This window comes from Numida meleagris, chromosome 4 (genome assembly GCF_002078875.1).
Source record: "Numida meleagris isolate 19003 breed g44 Domestic line chromosome 4, NumMel1.0, whole genome shotgun sequence".
In the NCBI taxonomy this organism is placed as follows: Eukaryota; Metazoa; Chordata; class Aves; order Galliformes; family Numididae; genus Numida; species Numida meleagris.
The window spans coordinates 38,299,043-38,326,246 of NC_034412.1; the positions used below are offsets into that span (position 1 = coordinate 38,299,043).

General features: G+C 40.8%; 1 protein-coding gene across 4 annotated transcripts in view; it reads right to left on the minus strand.

The window, feature by feature from the left end:
• The window catches only part of GATB (glutamyl-tRNA amidotransferase subunit B), a 64,990-nt gene that overhangs the window by 25,175 nt on the left and 12,611 nt on the right, over positions 1-27,204 (minus strand). For 3 of the 4 annotated variants that reach the window (XR_002437735.1, XM_021393578.1, XM_021393580.1), the window contains exons 3-12: positions 24,315-24,428; positions 20,317-20,515; positions 19,217-19,339; positions 16,179-16,292; positions 15,015-15,099; positions 14,616-14,660; positions 12,409-12,598; positions 5,802-5,935; positions 5,357-5,435; positions 82-216 (exon numbers count right to left, since the gene is read on the minus strand). Coding sequence is in view for 3 of the 4 variants with exons in the window: in XM_021393578.1 (XP_021249253.1) it covers positions 82-216; positions 5,357-5,435; positions 5,802-5,935; positions 12,409-12,598; positions 14,616-14,660; positions 15,015-15,099; positions 16,179-16,292; positions 19,217-19,339; positions 20,317-20,515; positions 24,315-24,428 (1,218 nt within the window). In the remaining variant the exon portion in view is untranslated. The other variant, XM_021393579.1, reaches the window with a different exon arrangement.

Here is a 27,204-nt window from a genome sequence, read left to right on the forward strand (position 1 = left end):
AGAAAAAAGGCCATTTAAACCCCCCTTTTTAGTGCCAGAGAGTAACACAGTACGCACACTTCCCAGCACCACCATAATCACCTCTTTTTCTCGTTCATCAATCACCGCCTGGCAGATCTGTTCAAGCTCTTCTTGATCCTGTATCAGTTCAAGCTGCTTTTCTTTAACAATTTCAAGAGGAGTCTTCCCTTCTCCCTTCCACAATTCCTCAAACACCTGGAAACCACAATGAGTAGCAATGGTCAGTGACTTTACATATTGATGTTATTTATCTGCAGTATTTTAGACGCAGATCTAAGAAGTCAGATTTTAGTAAGAGCAAAAGTAACAGTGGTCATCTCACATTATGCACAAGAACTACCTGAGAGCAGTAAGAGAATGCATTTCCATGAGTGGCATCTCTGCCTGGGAACTGACCATTAGTTGACCGCAGTACCAAGTCCAGTCCCAGGAAACTCATCTCATTACCTGTCCTCATCAGCAAACTGTAACGAGGATACGTATGACAAAGCAGAAGAAAAACAGTGCCAAGCAGAATCTCTGCACCAGCTTCAGGCCCACCTATGCATCACCTCCCAAAAAAGGAATGCTGGGTGACCCTAAGCCTCAGGAAAAATTACTTGTTAATGCGGTGTGTTCCTATGCTGTATCAGGGCTCTTGCCCCGGAATAAACTTGAGAGAACATTTATAAAAAACAATTTCCTTGGGCAGTCATTTTCTTTTGCTCTTATTTCCTTTGCTCTTATTTCAGAGCTGTGGGAGGAGAGGAAGAAAATCGTTATTAAAACAGCTGCTTATGCTTCATTCTGCACTGAAGATATAATTGTATGTTTGGTCCACTGCTGCATACCAGTGTGGAAATAGTGTCCTGTCACCATTTCAGCATTAAATACTCAATGCAGGATGGAGAAGAGGCTGGGAAGGGGAGAGGAGAAGGAGCACTCAAACTGCATGTTAAATAATTAGCAAAGCAGTGAGACAACTTAGGGAAAATGGCACACGTGGGATGGTGCTTCAAGTATGCCAGCAATATTCTTTAGGACATTAGGAATATTTTGTCGTAAGAAAGACCCTCAGTTAAACAATTCTGTAGCCACAGCAGGTACATAAGAACCATGCACTGACAATATTCCTGCAAGCAGATATTTGTGTGGCAGCTGTACCCCAAAGCTTTTGATGGGATCTTATCACAGAGCTGAAACCCTGAGAGAGGGTAAAGATGCACAACTCTCACGGCGGCTGCATCTTGTTTTTTCCCTTGCAAGAAGGTTAAGCAGAGATCAAAATAGTAAATTACTGATAAGCAGAGTTATAACCACCATAAGCAAAGCTTTAAGCTGCTTATATCTACAAAAATCAATGCCATATACAGTGTCCTCTACAAGATCTCTCTTCCACTACCGTGCTTAAAGATCATCATGCCCGTGCTACCTGAAACACCCCTAGAAACAAACACATCCAGCACAGACTCAACCTGCCTGCAGTTCTCTGCATTATCTTTTTGCTTCACTCCATGCCTCATTCCGCAGGCAGCCCCAGCTGCTCCTCCTTCCCCAGGGACCTGGCAGAAAGCTTTCTGTCCCCGAGGCCTCCCAAGGCACTGGGGCGGCACATCTCCCCTCAAAGGGAGCTCTGGCCTCCCTGCACAGCACAGCCCACAGCAGAACACCCTGGAGAGTCTGAAGCGCTGCACAAATCAGAGACTTGGCAACGAAGAAGCCATATCACTGTCCTGGAAAAAGGCAGATGTGATTTTTAGGACTAGTATGCACGCAAGCAAGACATTGTGGGCTGCAGGAGGGAAAAATTTGCAACAAACAAAATCCGAGCAGCCAACCATGGCACAGTTACCCAGCAGCAACTCTTACATCAGGCTGCTGGACAGCTGACATTTGGAGATCCGTCTCTGATTCCACGCTCCTCCTGTGCCAGACATCTCCTGGTGCTGAGAAAAGCTTGCCCATTAGAAACCTTCAAGGCAGCAGATTTTCCCTGTGACATCTGCATCATGTGTACTTTTCAATTTGGTAACGAGCGTATCCACTTAGCTACCAGAGCGGTACCGTTATCAAGGCCCTTGCTTGTTTACAGGTACGTAGGAAAGCAGAAAGAGATGTGGCCAAGTCCTGTCAAAAATACACTTTTAAAAATGTGTTTCGCTACTTGGCAAGGAGTAGAAATGTAAAGAAAGCAGTTTAAAAAATGATTTCAGCTCATTTACACAAACTGTCTGCGCCAGAACAGTGGGATCAAATTATGAAGTCTCCAGAGCCAAAATGAGAATCTCAGGCCTCATTTCCATCACTGAAATCTCAGTAGTTTCTACTATTGACTCTTGGCTGAGCGTGATTAGATTTTAATGATGTTCTGCTCTCCCCACCTAACAGGCATAGCAGCAAACCACTGGTCAAGATGAATTAATCAGGACTTGCACGTCAGGCTGCCAAGGGCATCATATCAAACATTCTGCAGCTGGCGATCATGCCAGCTGACTGCTCTGCCTGAGAATGGCTCCAACTGGAAAGCCTACCCACAGCAATGTGCTGCCAGAGGAGGAGGGAAGCAGCAGGCAGCACCATTTGAGCCTGTCCCGTGGGCAGCTCTCCTCTGCCCTGATGGAAAGCCTTGATGTCTGGCAGTTATCCCTCAGCCTCTGACAAAAGTGAGGGGCAGGCTGGGCTCACTGCTCCAGCTGGTATGACCGTAATTGTCAAAGCAGATGCTTCTGTTTAGGTTTGTATACTGTACTCATTTCCCTGCTACCTACTTTGAAGTAGGTGTGCCAAGTGGGTCTGCTGAAGTTATTCTTGTATGGGTGACCTATGCAACTGCACAAGCTAACAAGACAAGGGGCCTGCTCTTCTCCACACCCTGCTATAGATCCCTGATGAACATACAAAGGGGGTGTTCCCACAGAGTTGCTGCAGCATGGCTCTCAGCAGCCAAAGCTAGGCTCTGCTTTCCTGGCACAAGAACCACCTTCCTCCCACAATGCCCTCGCTGAAAAGCACGTCCCTTCTGCCACAGACGTGCAAAATGCCAGCCCTACCGGTGAAGAGTGAGGCCCCACCTTGGCCGTACTCCCATCAGACCGGTTTCAGTGTAGTGGAGTTGCACTCCACTGTTGACATCCAAATGGTGCCTCTAGGGTAGGCCATGTACAGTGTGTGCCTGTGCAGGCCTTCCCGGTGCAGGACACGCTCACTGCACAGCCCTGCATACCAGCAGAGCTAGAGGCTGCTCCCCTTTGTAGAGGCATGCCAGCATGAAACTGCTTTGGAGGCCTCTGGGGTAGGATGCTATATTTGATGACAAGTTGGGCGTGAGCTCTGTAATTACCCAAGTGGTAATTATGTAAGCACACTGTGCCCTTTCCTTGGCATATGCATCCTACCATACAATGTTCTGTGTCTATAATCAGCACTCGCAGCTTTTATCTGTGTTTTAATGCCTTATACAGCAGAGACTGAACACAATCCTCTTAACAAATTAAAACTTCTAACAGCTTCCTGCTGCGAGCACGCATGTGTATGCATGTCTGTGCGCTCACCCCATCAACCCTGCTAGTGATTCTAGTTGGATCTGTCTCTACCACTGCAATTCGTTCTCCTCCACTCCAAGTGCTGCACTTCATCTGCCGTTGTGTATATATAGCCCCTTCTGCCCTCAGGCCATCCAGCATCTTGGCCTACTGCTGAGAATTGTTATAAACATTTGTTATTCTTCTGACATCCAGGCAACCAAAATACTTTTCTAAATGTGGCAAGGTTCCTGCAGTTTGACAGCATCACTCAGTGATGGCAAATAGTACTGTTATTTCTGTGTCCAATTGCAGAACGCAGAGGACAACATGCATGTTATAAGGAGTTTGTAATTAAACAAGAAAGGCATCTCTGAAATTCTTGACATTTCATAACCTGTCAGAAGTGCGGGCATACAGATTTATCACAAGCAAAGGACTCCAGTGGAAGAGCACGAGTATCCTCTCTACCTCCAGAAGGAATCAGAGTTAAGAATGGAGTTCTGAGCCTCTTTTTCAGATGCAGACCCCGAACTACTGGGTGTCCCATTGCCCTGCAGGCACACAACTGCTCTGCATCCCAGTGTATTTCCCTGTTAATATTTTATGTCCTTTTTGAAGCTTTTACTTTTCCAATCCAAAATTTCCAGATGCGCATGCCTGAAATCAGGCACTTAAATCTGTATTTATGGTGCCTATAAAAAGCAGCTGGCTATTCCGAGGAGCAGGCCAACTACAAGGCCAACGTAATCAAAATCCACAAGCACCTCCAAAAGAAACCCCCCAAAACCAGGAAGCGTCCCCCAGGAGGAAAAAGAGCCACATTTGTAGCTGTTACTTTATAATCATGTAAAGAGTGAACTAACGCCTCTACTGTTTTAAAGTTGTACTTGGACTCCATCAACTTGTGCTAGAAAGGTGGAAACCTGCCCTGTGTATTTTAGAGAGGCGAGAGCTTGAAAGCAGGCAAGGCAAGTTAAATATCTTCTTAAATAATTTTGCTGACAGCCACCTGAGGAAAAAACGGTTAACTAACGTACTTAAATGTAGAGGACAATAACTCACCTGGAAGGACGATGAATCCCACACAGAGAATTTGGGGTGAATGGCAGTTATTCCCTATCACAAAAGAACTCCAGATTTTGCATATATATGCTCCAGAGTTACAGTTACTATCACAAGCAATTCATAACTTTAGAGATGAATATGTGAAGCGATGATTTTTCAGACTGTCCTAAGCACAATGATAGAGGGAAAACTGGCTTTACAGACAGTCCTTGCTTAGGAGACTCATGACAGCACTTGCTCAAAGAAGCCAGGATAAAAGAAAGGTCAGATGTCTCCGTGTTAGACTCACGGAGTGCACCATATCAGACTTCTTTTTGTGACTACAATCAGGTGAATGATATCCTTTTCCATACGCCAATACTTGAGAACACAGACTCTAGTATCCCTTTGTACATACTAGCTGATACGCTCAGCTTAACTGCAAGCCATGGATTAGTTCCCACCAACCTTTCCTCAGGTCTTACTCAAGCTACCAGACTGAGATCTAGTGCCTGGTTTGTTCAGAAGCAGAACTGACTTAACTGACTGTAGCTTAAAGCTACTATTTGGTTTGTGCCCCCTTAGAACACTAAATATGCAAACATATCAGTAAGATTATACTACACAAGGCATTTTCATCCATTATATGTGTATGGTATAGATGCAAAATTTATCCTTCATCAACACCCTGAATAATTTAAAGCAACCAATGCATTAGTACCCAGTGAATGCAGATGGAATAAGCATCGGCAAATTCAAAGTACAGTGAAATAAAAAAAATAACTTACCTGCTTTGCCGCCGAAGAAGAAATTTCTCCATTTGCTAGAAGATTCAGAAGGTCAGCTAGGAGAAAAGAACTGATGGGGCTGTGGAAAAAGGGGACAGGAGTTACCTCAGATAAAAGGATAAGTAATAGATTTATGCCACTGCTGCTTGTCTAAACATCACACAGTTTAGCATGACAAGCTAGTATTTTTTTTTCATGATACACTATATTCAGCTTTGATCTTGACTGCCTGATTATGCCTTATCATTGCCCTCTTCTATGGAAGGCATTTGGTTAACTTCATTAATCATGACAGTGTCAAGGCCTAAGCAGCACTGCCTAGGATAACCAACCTCACAGATGATAACTAAAGCAGAAGTCAGCATCAGAGTGACATGATACTGTTCTTGGTACATGAGAAAAGGAGCAATTTTATTTCACCACTGTTGTAACTGAGAAGCCTGACCTTTCCTTTGCTGTAAGGGAATGTTGTTTTAAGTGACTGAGTAGGTCACTTAGAATCCAGCCGATCACTTTCTTTGGCTTCATCTGGGTCTGTTTTACCACATCTTCAAAGAATTCCATTAATCCATCTTCATTCTGTTAAAGAAAAATTAAATGCATCAAACAGATATTGAAGTGCAAGCATGATTAATTACACAATTAGAGTCAGACTATAAATGCTGAAGTAAACTAAAGTAAAAAAGCTGCGAGACTTTAGAGTAATTTTACTAACAGTGGCCAAACTATATTGTGCCTAGAGCTTATACGTCAGCCTGTTTTAACGTAACCTCAATAACTGAGTCATCTTTTTTCTCTTACATCTTCCCTGAAATTAATATTTGGAGAGAACCTTTCTTATCTTCTCCTTTGTTTTTAAATACATACAATGGCAGAAAATATAATGCTCCTTGCGCTGTCGTGCTATCTTTTACTAAGAAGAGACTTTGCCTGAAAAGCCTCTTCTTTGCCCGATACCTCACTCCTGATCTTGCAATCACTTATTTTTATTTTGGACTGATGGAATAAGATTAGCTTGTAGTCACCCCTGAGTGATGTGGAAAGGTCATACTGTAAGAACAGGGGTTTTATGTTTCTAGATTTTTCACAGAAGCTACGCAAGGCTTTACACAGCACCCTAAATGCTCAGAAGGTATGATAGTAGGGGATTCAATTTATATTATAAGCGAAATCTGAGATTGTTTTTAGAAGAACAGATAGTGCACAGCCTGTCGAACGCTGTGCTGTTTGAAATCAAGGCACTGGCAGTTCTTTAACTGTAGCAGAGAACTCATTAGGTCTGCTGAAGGTAGAAGAGACTAGTATTAAATGGCAGGACAAATCCAAATCCTCCATGCCACCGGACTTCTGTTCATTTACGCCATGCCCTGCAGGAGGACACACCAGCTCTCAGAAGAGGTAACAATTTAGAGGCAGCCACTGAGTTATTCTACACATACTGTCATCAAAGCAAAAACATCTTCCAAGCGCGCAGTAACTGCAGACAGATCTCTGTGAATACTTCTGAGCAAAAAAAGAGTGCAAGTACACGATAAACCAAAGCCTGACTTTGCCACTAAAACTCTGCCTTGTCAAAGCAGTCTTCTTTGTCCTTGTATTTAAAGGCAATTTATCACTACAGCAATACAAAATTTTGGACTTGCCACCTGAAAACTTTCACAAAACAAACCTCCAGCATCTCTGGATACTACATTCATTGGGAATGAAGTATTGCTTTTAGGGAGTCCACAATCTACTGCTCTCTGTTCTGGAAAACAGAACAAAAATTACTTCTATTAATGGGCTGATGTGCTATAAAACTACTGTGATAAAAATCAGACCACGAAAAAAATTGGAAGCTGTCAGCCTCCGTAACCCACTGAGGACTTCTGTGAAGCAAGGCAGATTGGGTAACTACTGCTCTAACACACGTAGGTAAACTTGCTTTCCTGTCCTGTGCTTCCACGAATTTACTTAATAGTGAAAGAATGTAAAGTCTAAGGTTAAATATATTAGAAGAACAAATTTTGTTTAAAAAATAAAAACAACAGCAGAGGAGTGATGTAGTTATCAAAGTACAATAAATGATTTAGAACTGTGTATGCATGTAGTGGAATTACTAAAATGATGAACTACCAAATACTGTACTCTTCTTAATTCGTCTCAGGATTCATTCGCACCAACACTGACTATTTAAATAGCAGACTACCTTCCATTTAAACACTTGTCCAATTTAGGTAGGAAAAAGTGACCGTGTATAAATGCTGTTATTTTTACTTTAATGTATACTGCAGGAGGTTTACAAACAGTCTCAGCAGAGCAGTCTAGCTACAATATCACGCACACAAAAACAACGTTTGCAGATGCCACATGTCTGAGTGCAGGCTGCACGGCTCACATGCAGCGTGTCCAGCACTTCCGTCATGTAGATGATGGAGAGCAGGCCTCTAGCACTGGGCACATTCAGATTTCTGGAGACCAACAGCCTGGCTAGAGTTCCAGCAGTGATGCTACTGCCAGACCTTTGAAAAAATCAAGGGCAAACACACTCAGCCTTCCAATTCCCATCAGATGATTTCCAGGCAGCAAGAGGAGAAAAGCCCAGGAATGCACAGATGTATTTACATGTGCTACCAGGTACTGAGCCCCATACTTGCTTCTTCAGCACAGACAAAATGGACGTATTCCCAAAAATTCCTTTGCCATTCCTTATTATTATTACTTTTTAAGTGATTGTCATTTTCTGTAGCCAAAAAGTAGGAAACCCCAGCAATGCCAGACTGAAATGAACAAAGCAGAATCTCAGAACATCAAAACGACTGACAGAAATGAAGCGTTTTCCTTATTTTCTTGCCATACAAGAATTTAGTAATAACTTGAATTACTTCAATTTCTAAATACTGTACTATTTGAACTTTAATTTGTGGTGCATTTTGGTCAACTTTTGTCACGCCAGATTCACTCCAACCACCAAATTTATTTCAACAACTTTCACTCAGAAGAATGTTGTTAACCATAAGGAAAAATAACCAGGGGGCAGCTGTGATACATTGAGCTCTACTATCCATCATTTCACTTTTAAAACAAAACAAAAAAAAACCCTTCACTGAAATATTAATTTGCTTCTTCTCTACTAATCTGACATCACATTTTCCTGTGTGCTGTCTGTATATTCTGGATATTTCTGCCTCCATATTCCTGCACTATAAATTAGACCCCCACTTGGGTCTCCCATTACACACCAAATATGTTGCAACTTATTCATCAGAATCTCAACTGCATGAATTATGACATTCCAGTATTTCAATCAGATGCAAATTTACTTCTGATACATGGTTTAACACCGTCATTTATAACTACTGTGATGTCAAAACGTAACAGTGGAGTGATTCCAGGTACTTTGTAAACAAGTTTCTAACAATACATTGTTTTACAGAGTACCATGGGTGTAATCTGCAGGGACACTGGGTCTGTAACGTAAACTTATGCCTTTAAAGACCAATAGTTTCCCAAAGCACTGAAGGAGAAAACTATATCAGTGTTCACAAATCTCATTTTCTGCTTTCTTCTTCCCATTTTCACCATCACAGTTCCCACAATAACCAACTGTGAGGTAACAATCGCCGCAAAAATGTGCAAGACTGTCAAGGAAAAAAGCAGAAAATCTACCCTATTAAAGTAGGAAAGAAGAGCAGTCAAAGAAAGAAAGACAGCTCAAACTTTTTCTTTCTGACTTGTTACAAAATGCTTTCAGTTCTAAAAAGAAGCATAAATTCACCTGCACACCGAAATATATGAGGGCAGCACAATGTAAACAACGTGGTCAAAACTACTGGTATCCCATTTTGACTGCATAAAGGATTCACAAATGCCAACTGTTACAGTGAAGAAGTGAGCTGAAACCAAAGCAGAACTGCCACTTTTATGTGAGTAAACATAAAGGTATACAAGCACTTGGAATTCAGAAGTGATCGTACTCTTTTTTCCTAATGCTGTACTGTGACAACTGATCTATTTATTTGGTTGGACTTCAGCATGGTTTCTGAAAACAATATGGCATATTCCTGTCTATGTCAATACATCCTTTTTTTTTTGCCCCTCCCCCAGGGAAAGAAGACCATAATATTATACTACCATAACTGGCAACGTTCTCAGAGATCCTTCTTGACTGACGAGCAGTACTTGCCAACCTACCAGTTTACACAGCAAATTGCATGCAGAAACCCTAATTCCATTCAGTCTACCTTGCTTAAAGAATTTTATCTTTACAAATAAAATTGATTTTGCGTGAAGAATATCAGAAATTTATTTTTGCAATTTGTAGAAAACCATCAAAAATCTAGCAGTTTACACTTAAGAAATCTCAGACAAAGACATCAGTAGTTAAAGCCTTCCTTCTATTTCAGTTAATCTTGTAATTAAGCTAAGATGGAGTCTCATGTCCTCAATACCGCAGTACATATAGGCAGTTTTTGTATATGAGAATAAAGGTCTTGAAAGTCAGCTCAAAAACTAACTTGCATTCAGAAGTATGATATTGTTTTATTGTAACTTTTGTGCTTAACGTTTTCTCTTAACAAGTTGGCGCAAAGCAGAGATTTTGCATTTTAGAGTCATTCCTCTACCACCGCCATTTATTTAATGAGCACTCCTGGGTGCTCTAACCTGAACGAATGCTCATTAGATTTGTGCATCTGGCCCTATCAGCAATCCTCTGTAACTTCCGATGTAAGCTTAACACAGCAATGGACATACCATTTTCAGATGAATTAAGGTTAACTAGTCTCCCAGTGAACAGGCAAGCAACTTTTATGGAGAGTATACACGCTGACATCCTAATGCACAATAAAAGACTCACAATGAAGAAGCGTTCACTTCATGCATTCAAATGGATGCATTATCTCATTACAAGCTGTATCTCAAATTTTTGCTTGGAGCTCATTAATTATCTTATACGCTGCAGAAAGGAAGAAGTTAAGAGAGAAGAAGCAAAGGCACTAGAGGATTTCAGAGAGCTGCTGGAAGGAAATGGGAACTGATGAGGCAAATACACAGGGCTAGTTGCTAGAGATGACAGAAACACAGCAGAAGCCATCGATACTATAAAGATTGAAGCAGACTAAGAAGTAGGTTGATGCCAAGTGAAAGAAGAGGGTGTATTGAGCATGACTGGGATGAAGTTAATTTTCTTCGTAGCAGGCCATAGGGTGCTATGTTTTGAATTTGTGACCAAAACAGTGCTGATAACATCAGCGTTTTGGCTGCTGCTGAGCAGAACTTGCAGAGCATAAAGGCTTTTTCTTTTTCCCACTCTACTCCCACAGTGAAGAGGCCAAGGTTGGTTTTGAAGAACAGCAAATTCAAATTGAGTAAGGACATACCGCATGTCTTACAGTGTTGTACTCAGCAAGAAAAACTGAGGGCAGAGGTAGTTAAGAGACTGGCTGGGCATCAGGCTCCTTGTGGGAGGTGATGAGTGGTAGCCTTTGCATCACTTTTGTTTTTTTCTTCCTCCTTCTTACGCTTATTTAAGTGTTGCCTGTATCTTAACCCACAAGTTTTCTTGCTTCTGCTGTTCTTACTCTCTCCATCATCCCACTGGTGGGGGGAAATGAGCCAACAACTGTGTGCTGCTTAGCCACTGGCCAAGGTCAATCCACCTCAGTGGGGAAGGACTAAAAGGAGGAAAAAAAAAAAAAGCCAGAAAAAAAAAGAGTGCAGAACCTATCTGCTCTTCGGAGCTACTTTAATGCTTGAGAAATGTGTTGATGTGGAAAAATGCACATGTGGACAGGAATACTGTCTGCTAGATCACATTTTGCAGCTTACATAACAAAATGAAAAGGTAAGATGCCAATGACACCTCTCAGTGCTGTCACTGCAGCCTCGTGACTTCAATAGGACTTACAACACATCTGCCCACCAAACAGAAGATCTTAACTCACTAAAATGGCACACCAGCACAAAAGCAGTTTTTCCTAACAGCTTACTTCTGAAGAACGAACCATTTTTTTTTCCTGTAGAACCAGCTTCGGTGCAAGTGTTAAAATACACACAGTGTGCACATTACAAGTGTGTTAAAGACACACAAAGGAGGGATATTAGGTAGTTACATTAGGTGCACTGCTCTACCTGCATTTCCAGTCGAAGTAAAGGAACTCCTCCAGAGGACAATTTGACGTACTTATGCTTCCACTCGGAATCTTACAATGAAGTAGTCCTTTTCCTTCTACCTCCATTAATCACAGAGGTAACCAAAGCAGGACATCACCCTAGCTTAGCTGGCTATCTGAAACATCTAAGCAGCTATACTAACACCCCCCCAGTTATCCCTGGAGAACCAAGATGATTCAGATTGTATTTCAGATGCCTGAAATCCTTAGAAAAATTTTGAAAGTTATGAGATTTTGCTGTCATTTCCTTATTCACCACCCACATTTGCCATATCCTTTTTTTCCGGATCTGCTCTTCTCAATCTGTCCCTGGTAAACAGCATTGTGAGGTCAAAGCTAATACTGTACAGCCATTTTGTGTAATTACCCCTTAATGAGTCTGTTGTTTTTCAAAAAAAAATATGGAAACCAGATCAACTAGGGCATATGAAGCTAAGAGATTTAAACCATGGGTTTTCCTTCTGCAGTCAGGAAAGCACGTCTATTAATTTGTTAAATAACGACAATGTGCCCAGCCTCGTACCAAACCCAAACCTAAAGATAAGAAGAATAAGCACTTGCAGGCAAGGATTTGTCAGCAGGAAGTTGTACATTTGTTGCAGTCAGTCACTAGCGTGTCCATGTGTAGACAGACAAGATCAATATTAAGTAACAGTTATCCGACCGCGCCTCGTATGAGAAATGCTTTTTCTTGGCACATGGTACAAGGTTTCTTTTTTTCCCCACTAATATATGCATATGGCTTCAGGGTATAAAGGTAGGCAACAAACCGGACATATTTCCAACTAAAAAAAATCATGAGAACTGATAGCTGGTTAATAACAACATTCGTAAATGTTTTTGAAAACCACAACTTTTGGAGTTGCTAGGTTTATTTTAGCACTTGATCAATAGACCTACCACTAAGGTGAAGCTGTGTTCAGGAAGAATCCCATACAGTTCAACAAGCTTTGCTCTCTTCACACTGGGGAGGTCAGGAAGTCTCTCATGAATCCAGTCGATATTTACCACTTGCTGATGGTTCACATTAGCTGGCAAAGATTTAGCATCGTATAGAATCAGTGGGGGAAGATTTGGCTCTGGCATGAACCTAAAGACGAAGAAATACTTCTTTAGAAATATGGTCAGTCAAAAGCTAAACAAGAAAGAAGAAAATACGTATGATAGGTTTATGCTGACTTGGAAATTGTATTATCTTTAACAAAATATTAAAAATTCATGACGGTATGTCAGTGGTCAGCAGTAAGAGATCAGTTCATCAGCTGTTGTGAAGTTCCTATTCTCCCCTATTCTCTTACGTATTTGTCAAAGTCAACGATAGAAAAGGATTAATTTTATTACAAATAACAATAAAAATAATAGTTATGGAAACAGCCTATTCCTTTTGGCATGAATTGTAGATCTAGACAGAAATGGGAGTGGACTGGCAGGGAGAAACACAGATTGACAGCCACGCACAAGGAGTGATCCGGGCAGGCTGTGACCTTTTCCATTCTGACTTCAAAAACCTTGATGAAATCCCATGCTGTGCTAAAAGCAAAGTTACTGCGCTCATCAGGGTGTCACCACAGAACAAAAGGCTCGCTTAAAGAGAAGACCAATTCAGACTGCTGGAATAACTTTGCAGTTGAAGCAGAAACCTCACTTTTACCTGATCAAATGAAGGGTTCAAAAATTTCAGAATAAGGGACATGAAACACCCTCTGTAATTTTTATTTCTAATCTGTCTAAATATAGATCTTAAGTCTAATGCATAATGTGCAAGCAGTAAATTACAAAAAAATCTTAGACAACAGTTTAACACTGATCATAATCTTAGCACTAGTAATAATCTCTCTGGTCTTCATTTGAAGTATCTTGGACTCACCAGTTCTGCCCAGGTTTGCCTGAGTTTTCTTTTGCATTTGTTCAAACTAGCCTTGTTAAATAAGTCAGCAGCTACCACATTAAGGAATTCATAATATGATTACTGTCTTTTCTGCTGCATTTCTACAACTACTATTTGGAAAAGCACATGTAAACATAAAGTTTGTGGAATGCTTTCAAAATCCTTGCTCTGCTTCAGTAAGGGTATATGTACAATTAACAGGAACGCAGAGCTGAGAGGCTCTCAAAGTTCTGCAAAACAGCAATTCTCCAGCTGGGAAGTGAACTCTGGGAGTAACAGGAAGATTGTACCTGAGATGAAAAGCCACGAAACAACTAAGTTGAGCAGCATTTAGATATTTCTAACCATAGGATGATGGAGGCATGCAAAGAGCAGTAGAAGAGGAGTTCAGTCACCTCAACAGTCACTGAGCTGCGCCCTTATGCCCCATCCCATCCAGACACCACTGTGATTACCTCTCGTGCAACAGCACTCAGCAGATACTTACTCCAGCAGCACTGCTTCCTGACAGAGTTATACCTTACTCTCTTGCCCTCCAAACAGATCTTTCTTGGTTGACTGTGTATGGCTGTGTATGCATACTTTGCTGAGAGCAGATTACAGATTGTTCACGTGAATCTTTAGCAATCAAACTGTGATGGCTGTCATCTCACACCAGTGGAAGGCAATAAGTATTTAGCCCGGTAATAAGTTCAGTAGGTCTACATAGGTCTTAAGGTAGAAATTTGCCTATGAATGCTGACACTCCTCAGCAGTAGTTAGGACATTCAAACAGTGTCTATGATCACAGAATTTACGCATGAAGAGGCAAGGCCAGCTATATGAGAATCATTTCCCTCAGTATATATTTAAAGCAGGAGCAGTGATCATTTCAGAATATTCTTACATTTAATGTCAGGCATTCTTAACAATATATGTGCACTGGCCACAAAGCAAACCTTCAAATTACCCACTTGGAGCTGAAGTACTCCAGATTTTTAGTTTGGTTCTTAGGAATGGTTTTCGTGTCTCATCTCCGCTAAATCCAATAGAGTCTATGGGATCTAGATCTGAACTTCTCAGACTCGTACTGATCCTGATAGGTCTCTTTCCAGCAGAAGGTCAATTTCCACACGCATTATGCTGACTAACTTTACAAGCTTGCTACACTGACTACACTTACTAAATATATTAAGTTTTCAGTTCTTGAAAAGTTAACTTGATTTAAAAAAAAAAATACCGATAATCTTGCTTTCCCTCTTTGTCTCTCATTGGCACAGTACACCTAAAATAAAACAAAACAGATAAGATGTGAGAAGCAGTACACCATTGAATTCCCAGCAAAAAGATAAAACATAAGCCTCACCTCATGAAGATCAAGAAAGCCACTTCAAAGAAAGCGTCTATGTAAAAGGGCAGGCATTTGCACCCAGACACTGCTTGAGGTAGCACACAAACTGTTGTAAAAAAGCCTCAACTTCAAGAGTAAGTTTCTACCATCGAAGAGAGTATGCTTGTGAACATTAGCTTTAGAAGACAGAAGTTGAGCGATACCAAGTTATCTCCCCCATCAGGTCAGCAGGCATGCCTAGCACTCTAAAGCTGTTATTTCTGATATTTCTCCAAAATAAAAACTCACCCAAGCTTAGAATCAAACGCTCTTGTTTCATTCAGAACCGTTCCTCCATTTTCGAGTTCTTTAATTTGCCTCTGTATTTCATAGTCTGACAGAAACATGAGAAAAAAGAATAAGCCTACTACACTGCACTATTAGCTTTTGTACACTCCACTTTTTCATTTTCCACTGCTGTGCAATAATGGAAAAGTTAGTTGTTTTAACCTTAATAAAATCAACAGCAGTAGTTGCAGGCGGAATTATTAGTCACTGTCTTTCTCTCCAGCACTGTTTCTTTCTTTGCATGTTTTCCCTATCTTCTTTCCTTTAAATAGAAAGCATTTTCTCCCAGGCACTGCAGCCAAGCTATACATTCCTAGTGACCTTCCTTTCCCTCACTGGAGTATTTGGAACGAGAATTCTCACGTTCTCCTTACCAGTTATATTTTGGAGATGTAATGATCACCCTTTCTCGCTCATACCCAAGTTGCATCTGAAACTTCACACATACAATTTACTGTACATGGTGGAAAGCAATCATCTACACTGAAGGACGAAGAGCTATTGTTAACATATCTCAGAGCCAAACATACTAAACCCTGAATCATCTGCTTTGTTCTTCTTACAGGCAGAGAGATAAAACTTAAAACTGCAGTCTAATGTGACTGCCATCTCCAGTGTACTCCAAAGTAAGATTTCTTCTGTCAGGGAGCAGCAAGAGCAGAGCAGCTCCAAAATTGGGACAAGCCTGGACTCGAGGACCACCATGGCACAGGAATTGCCCTCGCACATCTGAGCAGCATGGACAGATGCACATGCTACCAGCAGGATTTGCTCATAGTCTCAGCCAAGGTGAGGGGGTGAACTGGGTCCAGGATGCACCCAGGGAGTTCAGTTAGATGCAGCAGCAAAGGCCAGACACAGAACTGGAAACAAGACTGCAACACAGGTCCAGGTCCATCAGGAGACAGGACTGGAAACACACACATCTGTGATGTAGGTCAGGCAAAGTCTAATGGCTTAAACAGGACCTCTGGACGAGGAGGAAGATGCATGGATGGGGGACACCCAGATGAAGCTGGTCAGGGCATTTATAGACAAGCAATGCAATCAGAGACTTAACATATTTATTTTGCTGAGAACTCAAAGTATCCGCAATGCTCCAGTACCAAAGTAACCATCATTTACCTACTGCTTTTGCCAGGAATCTTATGCTATTGATATTCTTCACCTCGGTTCTTACTCCATAAGGCTCTCCAGGGTGATGCACAGAAACATTGGCATCCACTCTCAGCTGACCCTCTGTAACAAGAAACTTAATCAACAAAATAGCCCACTCTGTAAAGTAGAGTAAAAACCCTGGCACGCATTAATAAATTGCATGTTATGTGCAGAGCATTAATAGCAGGCTTCCATACTTTGAGAAATGAGTAACAACCAGGTCATAATAGCTTTTTCTTTGTGATTCCATTTCAAGCTTCTGCCTCCAATCGTTCAAAATTTTTTGAGAATTCAACTTTTTTATTTTTAATATTATTGTTCACAGTGCTTCTCTGAGAAAACTGTATGTCACAGAGCAGGGCACAACAAAAAGAGCTTCTGATTCACAGCCCTTAAAAAAGGGGCAGAATTAGACAAGCAACTTAGTGCACTGCGAGCTTCCATTCCTCTAAAAACAGCACAAACATACCTTTTGGAATTACAATTTGATGGATATATACTACTCTGATGTGGAACACAAGAACTTAGTTATGTTGAACAGTTTTTACTAAGGTGCCCTTGGAAATTCATAGCCCAAGGACAAAACGTCAGAAGCTGTGGATTTTTTTGTAGTTTTCTTTTTCTCCTTCAAGAAATTGCAATCTTTTCTCTTCTCCAGATTTCCCCGGCTGCCAAATACACTGAAACTGAACACAAAGTTACATATAAAAACGTCCTACACTTCTAGTTCAAAACCGGCTAATGTCCTCAGAGACCTCTGATGACTCAACCTCAAGTAAACAGGACTTTTATCTTTCTAAGGTTTCTCCCTCTAAAGACATTCCTTCTAAGAAGAGAAGGTTTGCCACAGTTATTCAACTAGTGGGAAAAAACAAACAAACAAACAGGAGAGGTTAAATCATAAATAAACATAATTTCTTCCCGTATTGCACAGTGAACTTTTGTAGCCTTCCTCTTTGTGTTTAATTACAAATACTGGTAAAAAGAAACAAACACCTGATGTTTCCATACAGTAGTGCTAACAAAGAAAACACAAAGTAGCACCTGTGAAAAAGTCTAAGGCTCAGAATCCACTGTAGGGAACAAATATAAATTGACTGGAGAGCAGAAAAGCTTTTTCCCTTTAAGCCCACTTCAAGCCCAGCTTGTTTTTCTTTCATTTTCCAATGTAATCATCTTTTCATTTGTCCACTGAGTTAACAGTGTAGCAGGCACTTGTCTTCGCTGAACACACAAATAGAACACAGGTAAAATACGAGAATGTAAAACCTTTATTTGAAAACAAGTAATTATGATGAGGGAAACCACAGAGGAAAGCCCTTAAAATGCCACTAAGAAAAAAAATAATTTAAATACTTTTAAGGCTAACTATACTGCACGAAAAATATTCCTAACACTGGAGTATTTATCTTAAAGTCAGAATCTCAATGCAGTGAAAGACACCACAGTTAATTCCAATGGCAGTATCTGGACCAAATTCTGAAGTGAAGAATGATGATTTATATGTATGTCCACAAAAGCCTTTGAAGAATCATGAAAACTGGCTGTTCAAAAATAAGAACTGTGCCCCTTTTTGATGTGTATAACACTTTGGTGAGAAAAGATTCACAGAGAATTAGGCAAGGTGAGGCATTGTATAAGCATATATAATGTCTACCGATTATTGTTTCCCCCTACATTAGATTAGATTTGCATCACTTGCTATCATTTCTTGGATCCCGTTAGTCTTTGGTGGACCACTGTGACTCAGTTCTCTAGGAGATGCAATCATTTATACTATGGCCTGATTCTGCTGCCAGATCAGTGGGGCCATCCGTCATGTTAAAAAAAACCAACCAGCTTAAATTATGAATACTAGCAGGCAGCACGTAAACGTGGGGGGGATAAATGCCCCAAACTGCACTTTTAAAACTCTCGAGCAGAAGCCTGTTTGCTAACTGTAACTATGGTTGGCTGCAAATTTTGCTAAGTCTGGGATTAAGCAAAAATGGTACGTCCCAAATCATCCAATTAAAAAAAGAGACATGAGACAGAACCACTAGTCAGGAGGCTGAACACATGCTGTGCTTCCGCACGTCAGCTATTTCGACTGGAAAAACTGTCAAGAGTTGCAGAAAGAAGAGTTGGTGCCAAAGTGAGGGAATCTCCAAATAAAGAGATGGTCTCAGAAAGATGGTAGTGATCTTCGCTAGAGAAATCCTTGAGGTAGGGGAAATTCCGAACATCAGGGAGACGCGTGGAGACAAATGCCTGGGGATGCCCAGGGACCTTGGCTGCAAATGCCTGAGCCTGACATCTGCAAGCTGGCTGCACAGCATCAACCAAACAATTTTCCGCCCAAGCTCCCCTGATCAGCAGAGACCTCCCTAGTAGAAGAGAAGTTGAAACCTATTGAACGTAATGCTGGAAGGGGAAGGACAGAGCTTGTGTGTGAAACTATCAAGCGTGGTAAAAGCTGAAATCTGGTTGGTTCTTACATCAACCCTGGTATCCGCTATAATCTGTCATTTTCTCCATCTCACACACACCATCATAAGTTTTCTGTTTTTATAGTTTGCTGTTTTTACACCAATTTTATGGCCAGCCGAGACCTGACAGACAACTCAGAGGATGATCCGTAGTCCTACTACTCTGTGGGAGCTAAGGGAACTAGCTTCCACGTTCTATAACTAATCCTCACTACATAGCTTATGTGCTGCAGCACTGTAGCAAGCAGCATGAGGACAGACAGGGAGAAAACACCTCGAGAACCCTGGGGACATTCCTTCCTGTCTAGGTTTTTGCTATAAAATCTAACACTGCAAAGCTCTGCAGAGGAAGGCAGGCCCATAAGCACATCTGAAGCATGTCAGACATTAGGGCAGGCTCCGAGGATTTTAAAAACAACAGCTAGAAAAGGCTATGGGTTATAAGCAACTGCAGAGCAAAATAACCAGAAGCTGCAGAACTCCCGCAAATGCAGGGAATTACAGGTGACAAGAGAACATGCCCTTCCCCCTCTGTACCTGCCATGATTGCCTGGCTGCTCCCAAGTGTCTGAAGAATAAGCTGAAGCTCTCTGACTGCAGCAGCTGCTTCTTCCCCACAGCACATATCGGGCTCCATGACAACCTCCATGAGGCCGACTCCTATCAGGGAAAGAGGCAAGAGATTTCCAACAACAGCTTTTCATCTCGGCATATTAGAGTATAACAGGATAAACACATGAAAGCACTTGGGCTTTTTTTTGAAAACAAAACAAAGTTTAAAAAAATGTATTATTTAGCAACTGTCACAACGGACACAAGTACAGACAGCTATAAAAACTTTTCCTCCTTTTCTTAAATGAGCAGACAAACTGCAGACAGTACTCCACCCTCTGATGACATGCAGAACAGGCATACACATTCCTCTTCCGCTTTCCTCTGAGAGAACTCCAATTAAAAGCCTATCTGATTGCAGACTCAAATGTATTTATCTTAAACTAATTTTGGAACATACAGAACTGTAAAAACATGTAGTCTAGTTTTTAGTTTCAGTATCCCTTTCAAAGGACATGAGCAGCCACAGCCCTTCACTTCAACGAACACTGAAGCACGACGCCCGTTAGGCTTGCATTCCTGGCCACAGCCTTTTATTTTGTTCATATTAGCTTGGTTCATTCCGTTTACAGTTTCAAATCTTGAAGAAAAAATCTACATTTTTTCAAAGCTAATAATTAAAAGAACTGTCTGACTATTGAATTCCAGCAGCTACTCCTATACACAAACTTCATTCATTTACGGTGTGGGATACACTTTTTTTTTTAAATAACGCCTACAGTAGCAAGAGCTGACATAGCTGAGTGGCTCTATGTGACAGTCAGGCATGAGGAACTGGAGCTAACACATTACTAATTTGCTATTGCAAAATGCGATCAACCAACTGCAAAAGAAAAGCCCTATTAAAAATGCAAGCATTCCCCTGCTTCAAGTGTAATGTTCATTCTGACGTGTTTTCATTTTCAAGGAGAGAGATAACAGGTTGTTTTTATTTTTCACCTGTTTTCTGTCATTCATTTACTTTAAGACACTAATCTTAATACAGAAAGGAGGAAAAAAAAAATAAGAGAATGGTCCAAGCTTACCAGCCCTATTCAAGTCAACGAGAGTCTGGCTCCTTGCATCATCATGGAGACTTTTTCCACTGTCTTGCTCCAACTGAATTTGTTTAATCCTCACAGTTTTGGTCACCATCTGGCTCATTTTGTTATCTATGCAGAGACTGTATGACAGACTCCCATTCACCGCAATAGGAACTCTTTGCTGAGTGATTTGATAGCCAGCCTGTCAACAAAATCAACTTTATACTCCAAGAAAACATTCACTTCATAGAAAGCAGCATGACCACATGCAAGTGCTATAGACTATGAACATTAAACTGAAATTGCAACATCTTCCACAGTGACCTATATATAAGAGGAAGGAACACATGCATACAGGCAAACTCACACGTTATTTTGCTTAGCTGGAAAGGAAGGAAGCTACAAGATGGGACTAGAATTCAAATTAGCTGTGAGAAGCTTGAGATCTGGGAAAAAATAAGAGCACTCCCTGGTACAGCCAAGCATACAATACTGTACTAACATAGAAATAGTCAATAATCGACTGCATGACCACCTGCCAATGAAGACATAAATTTCATTGATACTGCCTTGGGGTAGGAAATAGGCCAGAAGAGGTTTGTTCCACTCTTGTGGTTCTGTGATCATGCTAAATTTTGTCTGAAGACAGCAAGTGTACTCCATCCCTGTCATGGTTTTATGATTTTTGGTTATTGGTACTCCACATCATAACATCATGTAGTGAATGTACCTGGTTCTCAGAAGAGAAGGACTACTACAGTCCCCACGGTACTTTGCTCCTCTGTTACCATTTTCCAGCCGGAGGGAAAAGATAAAAGCTCGCAGTCTAAAAACTTGCAGATCACGAGACCTCGTCCCTTTTTCCGCCGTCTCTCGTCTTGGCAGCACCTCGCTCTCCAGCCGTCTTATCGTCGGTAGTAGAGTAAGGCCTACCTTGATTTTGGGACACTCTCTCTCTCCGTATTGGATTTATCAGCTTAAATTGTAATTATATTGTATTATAGTGTATTGTTTTGCATTCCAATATTTTATTTAGTAAATTAGTTTGTTTCTCCTCAGATTGTTGCCGCTGTTCTTTGCTCTCAGGGCCATCTCCTTACCCTTTTCCCCTTTTCCCTTTTCCCAGGGCGTGGGCCCGTGGGTCCCCTGTCCCCTTTGTCACGGAACCGGGCCGAACGCCCGTAAACCGTTGACAATCCCCAAGCTGAGACTATTGCTCATCTCCCTATCAGGCTGAATGTCCTCTCTGCCAGTTCAGTAACTTACTCATTAGAGTAAAAGAGAGGGAGGCAGTATGGAAAATAAATAAAATCAAGAAAACAAGAAAGCTCAGTTTCATTAAATCGGCAATTTAAAAGCTAGACACTGCAACTCCATGTGAAGCACACAGCTGACAAATGCTACCTCATATCTGGGACTTCAAGCAAAGAGGAAACTGCTAGCCAGAGAAGGGGCTGCCAGTGACAAGGGACTGTAATTACTGCACTGATGTAAAATTACACAAGTGGATCAATTATTACATTGAGGTTGGGCCCCTATCTCTTAGTCCTTGCTAGCCTGCTTATGCCCCCAATAGTGGGAACTAAAAGAAATCTGCCAGATGCCAATGAACTGGGAGAAGCATTTGCACATTTTGCTAGGAGGAAGGGCTTACCCTAAGATTTAGAGATGGTGACAGTGCACTGGGATAGAGGACAATGGTCTGACACAGTGAATAGCTCAACTTATATAAGCAATGAAGTGCATGAACTTCTAGCCATAATCGACACAAAAAAAAATCCCAAACATAAAATAATTGACTCTATGCAGGCTATACTAACCACAAGGCTCTTCTCGTCTCCTAAACCTTCTCATTAAAATGAATTTTTAAAGCCTGAAATGCTGAGTGACAATAAATAACAAGAATCTCAGTTCCTATCCAAAGCCCTATTTTCACGAGTAACAATAATCCCATTGTCAAAAGACCCTAAGAACAGGATTTATTTTATCAGCTCTATACAGCTCATTAGCCTAAACTCTGCATCTTATTACAGAGTTCCTGACTAGACTGTTTCACTGTGAAAAGCAGGTCGGGTGGTTTGTTGTCAATGCTTTAAACTACAGAAGTCAGTCGCCAGAAAACCAGAATTATGCATTCCAAGCTAATAAAATCAGAATCTCCTTGACCAAATTTCCATCCTTGTTTAACAAGAGGCTCCTATAATTAATGTTCACAGACAATGGCTGTTCACATGGTGCTGTACACTTTCTTCCACCTTACTCTTCTCCTCTAAGCACACAGTTGTTTCTTTCAGACCGCAAAACTTTTTCATATAGTGTCTATGCGCAAGAGTGATAGCAGGAGAAATCAGAAGATATTTGAGATCACTTTCAGTTTAAGAGCAGAAACATCAAAGGTGACATGCAAACAGACCTGTGATGTTTCTTTAAGATGTGTAAAAGAATTCTGAAAGTTGTGTTTATTTTTTACCATTTCACTTCTTTCTCCTTCAGGTCTAGAAATAGGCTTTTACAAAGTTTTACAAGTAAACAAAGTATTGATAATTCAAAGTGATAATGATGTGTTTCTCATTCCCAGCAGCTCACTACAGAGCCCCCAATAAAATGGCCTCTCTTAATGGCTCCCAAATATTAGCAAAGACATCCCCCGAAATAAAATGAGCAGTTATGTTAACTTCACAGAAGGGAATCTAAGAGTTGCAACACAGAAGAAAACAGAACAAAAATCTAGGTCTCAAACAGACAACTATAACATCATTCTCCTTCCAAGATGGGAAACAAGTGTATCTGAATGCTTCTTGTGAAACTCCGAAGTATTTCCAATGTCAGAACAAAGAGTGGGAGGAAGAACGATGTGGTTAATAACACAGCACCTCTACACGTTTATTTGGGACCTGAGAAATCTCCCATTCTGCTTCTGCGGATGTCTGGGTCTGCAAGTTTTTATACTGCGAGCTTTTATCTTTTCCCTCCGGCTGGAAAATGGTAACAGAGGAGCAAAGTACCGTGGGGACTGTAGTAGTCCTTCTCTTCTGAGAACCAGGTGCATTCACTACATGATGTTATGATGTGGAATATCAATAACCGAAAATCACAAAACCATGACACTGGGATACCTCACCTAAAGAGAGGATAAGCTAACATGATCGATCTTTCTCAGATAAAACAAGAAGCAGACTTTTTTTCTTCTAATGCAGTCAACAGATCTTCAGCCCCAAATCAGAGAAAGCAAAACAAGCGTTCCTCTCTTTGACAGGTTCTCAAAAATCAGAATACGCTGATAGAAAAAAAGAAAAATTTTAAATTAGAAAGAATAGAATTTTCTATTCATTAAAATAGGAAAAAAAAAGATTTAAACACTTCTGCACCTTGTTACAATGACAAAAGTTCTTCTTTATTTCATTGTTTCTACACCTACACCAAATGCAGCAAATTGCATTTAATTTCCAGCGACACTTTGTAACAAATACGTAAGCTACCAACCAACCACACCACAAAGACTCAGTTGCCTTTTTGCTTTTAATTATTGGAACAACAGACTGAGCAAGTTTTAAAGGGAAATTAAATATTTTCAGGTCCTTAAGCGCAAACAAAAAAGACACCGTGATGTTTATACCACTGAAACTTGTGTTTGTTATACATGCACTGTCAATGAAGGACTATTATCAGACTGCTTTTATCCTAACAGACAATTAGTACTAAACACCAGGAACGGACAACCTAAGGGGCAACGCAGCTCCAGCTCCCAATTCAATTACGTTAAGCCACTGGAATCGTGCAGCTAAGCAAGGAGTCAGCAATCAGAGCAATCATATTCAATCAGTGAGCACCAGGGTACAGTTGTCTATTCATCAGAGCACAGCACAGCATCCTGTTGGGGTGAGCAGAACTCTGACTGAGAAACAGAGAAAGTATCTTTTCATTCATCCTCTATCACCACCCGTACTCCAGACTTGCCCTTTCCTACAGCTGTAAAGGGACCGGTTACACCGCATACTTACAGGCAGATCTGCATAGAAATAGTGTTTTCTGTCAAACAAGGATTTCTTGTTTATGGTGCAGTTGAGTGCCAGGCCTGTCATCACGGCTGCTTCTACACATCTCCTGTTGAGAACCTAAGGAAACACGACACAAGGTTTTGCTCAGATACTCAGTATGCAGCAAATGTGTTTCCCACACTGCCTTATATGCAGCATATATTCAACATTGCTTGCCTTTAGACACCATGATACGTCCTTCCCTGTGTGGGTAGTTCCTACTCATCATTCAAGTTGTGGTAGATACAAATCTGCAAAACTTTAAGATGAAAAAATGCCATTTTCATTTTGCCGTGCCACGTAAGATGATATGCACTGTTCTGGTTTGCCGCTTTCGCAATCACCACAGTACTCTTGCATGCTCAAAAATAAAAAGGCAAATCATAAAAAACGGTAACAGACTTGCAACTAGTTGTCATATCATACTGGGACAGCCGTGGATCTGCATTAGGGACTGCACTGCCATTTCATTAGAACACCTCAGAACACCTGTAACCACCAAGTCACAGTGATTTCATGAGTATTTACACATAATTTGCTTAATAAAGATGTAATTAAACACATATGTGCTTTGCTAAAGCAGAGCCAAAGAGATGTCAACTGATCCCAGGGCTACAAGTATACTCGTGCATTTCCAGTACCCGAGAAGCCATGGCATCACGTTCTTGAGGAATGCCACTTGAGCTGAAGGCCCAGCAAGGGGTTCACAAGGGAGCCCAATGCAGTTTCTCACAAAGAATCCATCACTCTCAGTACTACGTCCTTCCAACACCTCAGCAGGCACAGGATCCAGAGAGAAAGAAAATTTCACTACAAAAGGTACTAACATGCAATGTTTCATAATTACAGCTTCTTTTCAAATGTGCTCTCATTAATTTAACAGCTGGTTTAACTAATATCAAATTGATAAAACTGAAGAAAGGAAAAAAAAAGACCTTAGTGCAACTCTGACAACTTAACACTGACAGTATTTTGAAACGGGAACAAAAGTACATCCATCTTATTCTACGTTGTAGAGCTGCCAAGAAGGTGATTTCCAGCAGGACCATTAAAGGGTCACATTATGAAAAGGTATTTACCCGATTTCATCGGCACTGAGACATAATAGGCTTAAATACTGTTTTCTCCAATGTTTCTGAGAACATCTGTACTTTCTCCATAGCCCAGGCGTTCACCTCAAAAAGCAATCACTTTGCTTTACTCCTCTAGTACAAAAAAAAAATTCACTGAGAAATAAGAGAAACTCTTCATACAACAGAAGCTCAAAAATTGCTAATACAGACAAGAAATTAAATATTTAAGGCATCTAACAAGGGAACTTTCAGATCTTTAGTGTACCTATATATGGCTTACTACAACACCTTATCTGTTGGGACATATTTTATTCATTAAAAAATTTTAAAAGACACATAGAACAGATTTTAAAAGAGATAAGAGGAAGAACAATTTCCCTTTGAAATGCATCTGCGACACAATGAATGCAATTAGTCCTGACTGTACCCAAAACAGGTAACTTCAAAATATTTCTCTGCTTTAGTATCAGAGCTGCAGTTCATCACACAGCAGACGATCCTGCTTTCAGCAATTAAACACTTTCAGACAGAACAGTAACTATTTTAAAAGAAAGCCTATAATGGCGCTTATTAACAGCTGAAATTGTTTAACGTTTAAAATACCACTGCATTTCAAACTAAAAAGCAAATTTCCCTCCTCCTAAAGCCTTATGGCATAATACTATTCAGCTTTACAAATTAGAGAACTACACCCATCCCGTGCTCTTTAACCAAAAATCATTAAGGCTCTATGAAGACTGAGGAGACTCAAACCACCACTGCACCAAAGTGGTGAACCCACGTGCAGTGACCTGCAACATTTCCTGACCACAAAGTGCTTGCCACTGATTCTAATTTGAGAACAAGACTAAACCCAAGTGCTAAACTGCAGTCCACTAGAGCCTCATAGCATGTTCTACTGGCAGAGTTTAGCCGATGATTACAATGCAACTATCACCTTTGACCACTTGCTCTTGAGTTTTTGCCTCAAACAAGGTAAAGCCTATCTTACACCTTGTGCTAGGGGAACAATACAGTTTGGGGTGGAAGGAGTAACTCCCATATACTGACTACTTCTATCTGTGAGAAGCTTCCACGCTACAACTAGCGAACCACTTCAGTGGCCCTGGGGAAAAACTGGCATAAAAATGCTAAGAATCGATTATTTTCCATGTACTATTGCTGACCACTTAGATGCCTGCAAAGTATGCCTGTCCCCAACGTATTGGATCCCAGTAGCCCAATCACAGTAAACACATCATTACTGATCCACTAGTATCACTTTGTGGTATTTCTTTATTGACTTTTTTATTGTGGTGACAAAAGTCACTGGAAATTTCATCTTTCCTGCAGTGCCATATGGAGATGTCCTTCTCCTGACATGTTTGACTAAAAAAAGAATATAAAAATAAATCAGATGACCATCTACTTCCTCAAGAATCAAAAGTTATCTAATATTGCTCCATATCCAAAATGACTATCACTACCTTATTCCCACACCGGATGATCAAAGCTGTGCATATAAAGCAGAATTGGCTAAGCAAACTACTAATTTTCCTTCAAACTGGCTTAGCTTCTTAAATAATCTGCAGTGATAAATATCAATTCAATATGTAAAACTTCCCATACTAATGACCTAAAATAAGTCCCTCCAGCTTGTTTATGTGGTAAGCTGTTATTAAGTTGACAGCTTTGACTAGCACCAATGATTTAAATTAGTGGCTTGAACTGACAAGCTGCCAGTCCGACGAGCTAGCAGAGCGGCCGGCCTTGAAAGAAAGCTATGCAGCTCCTGGAATAGC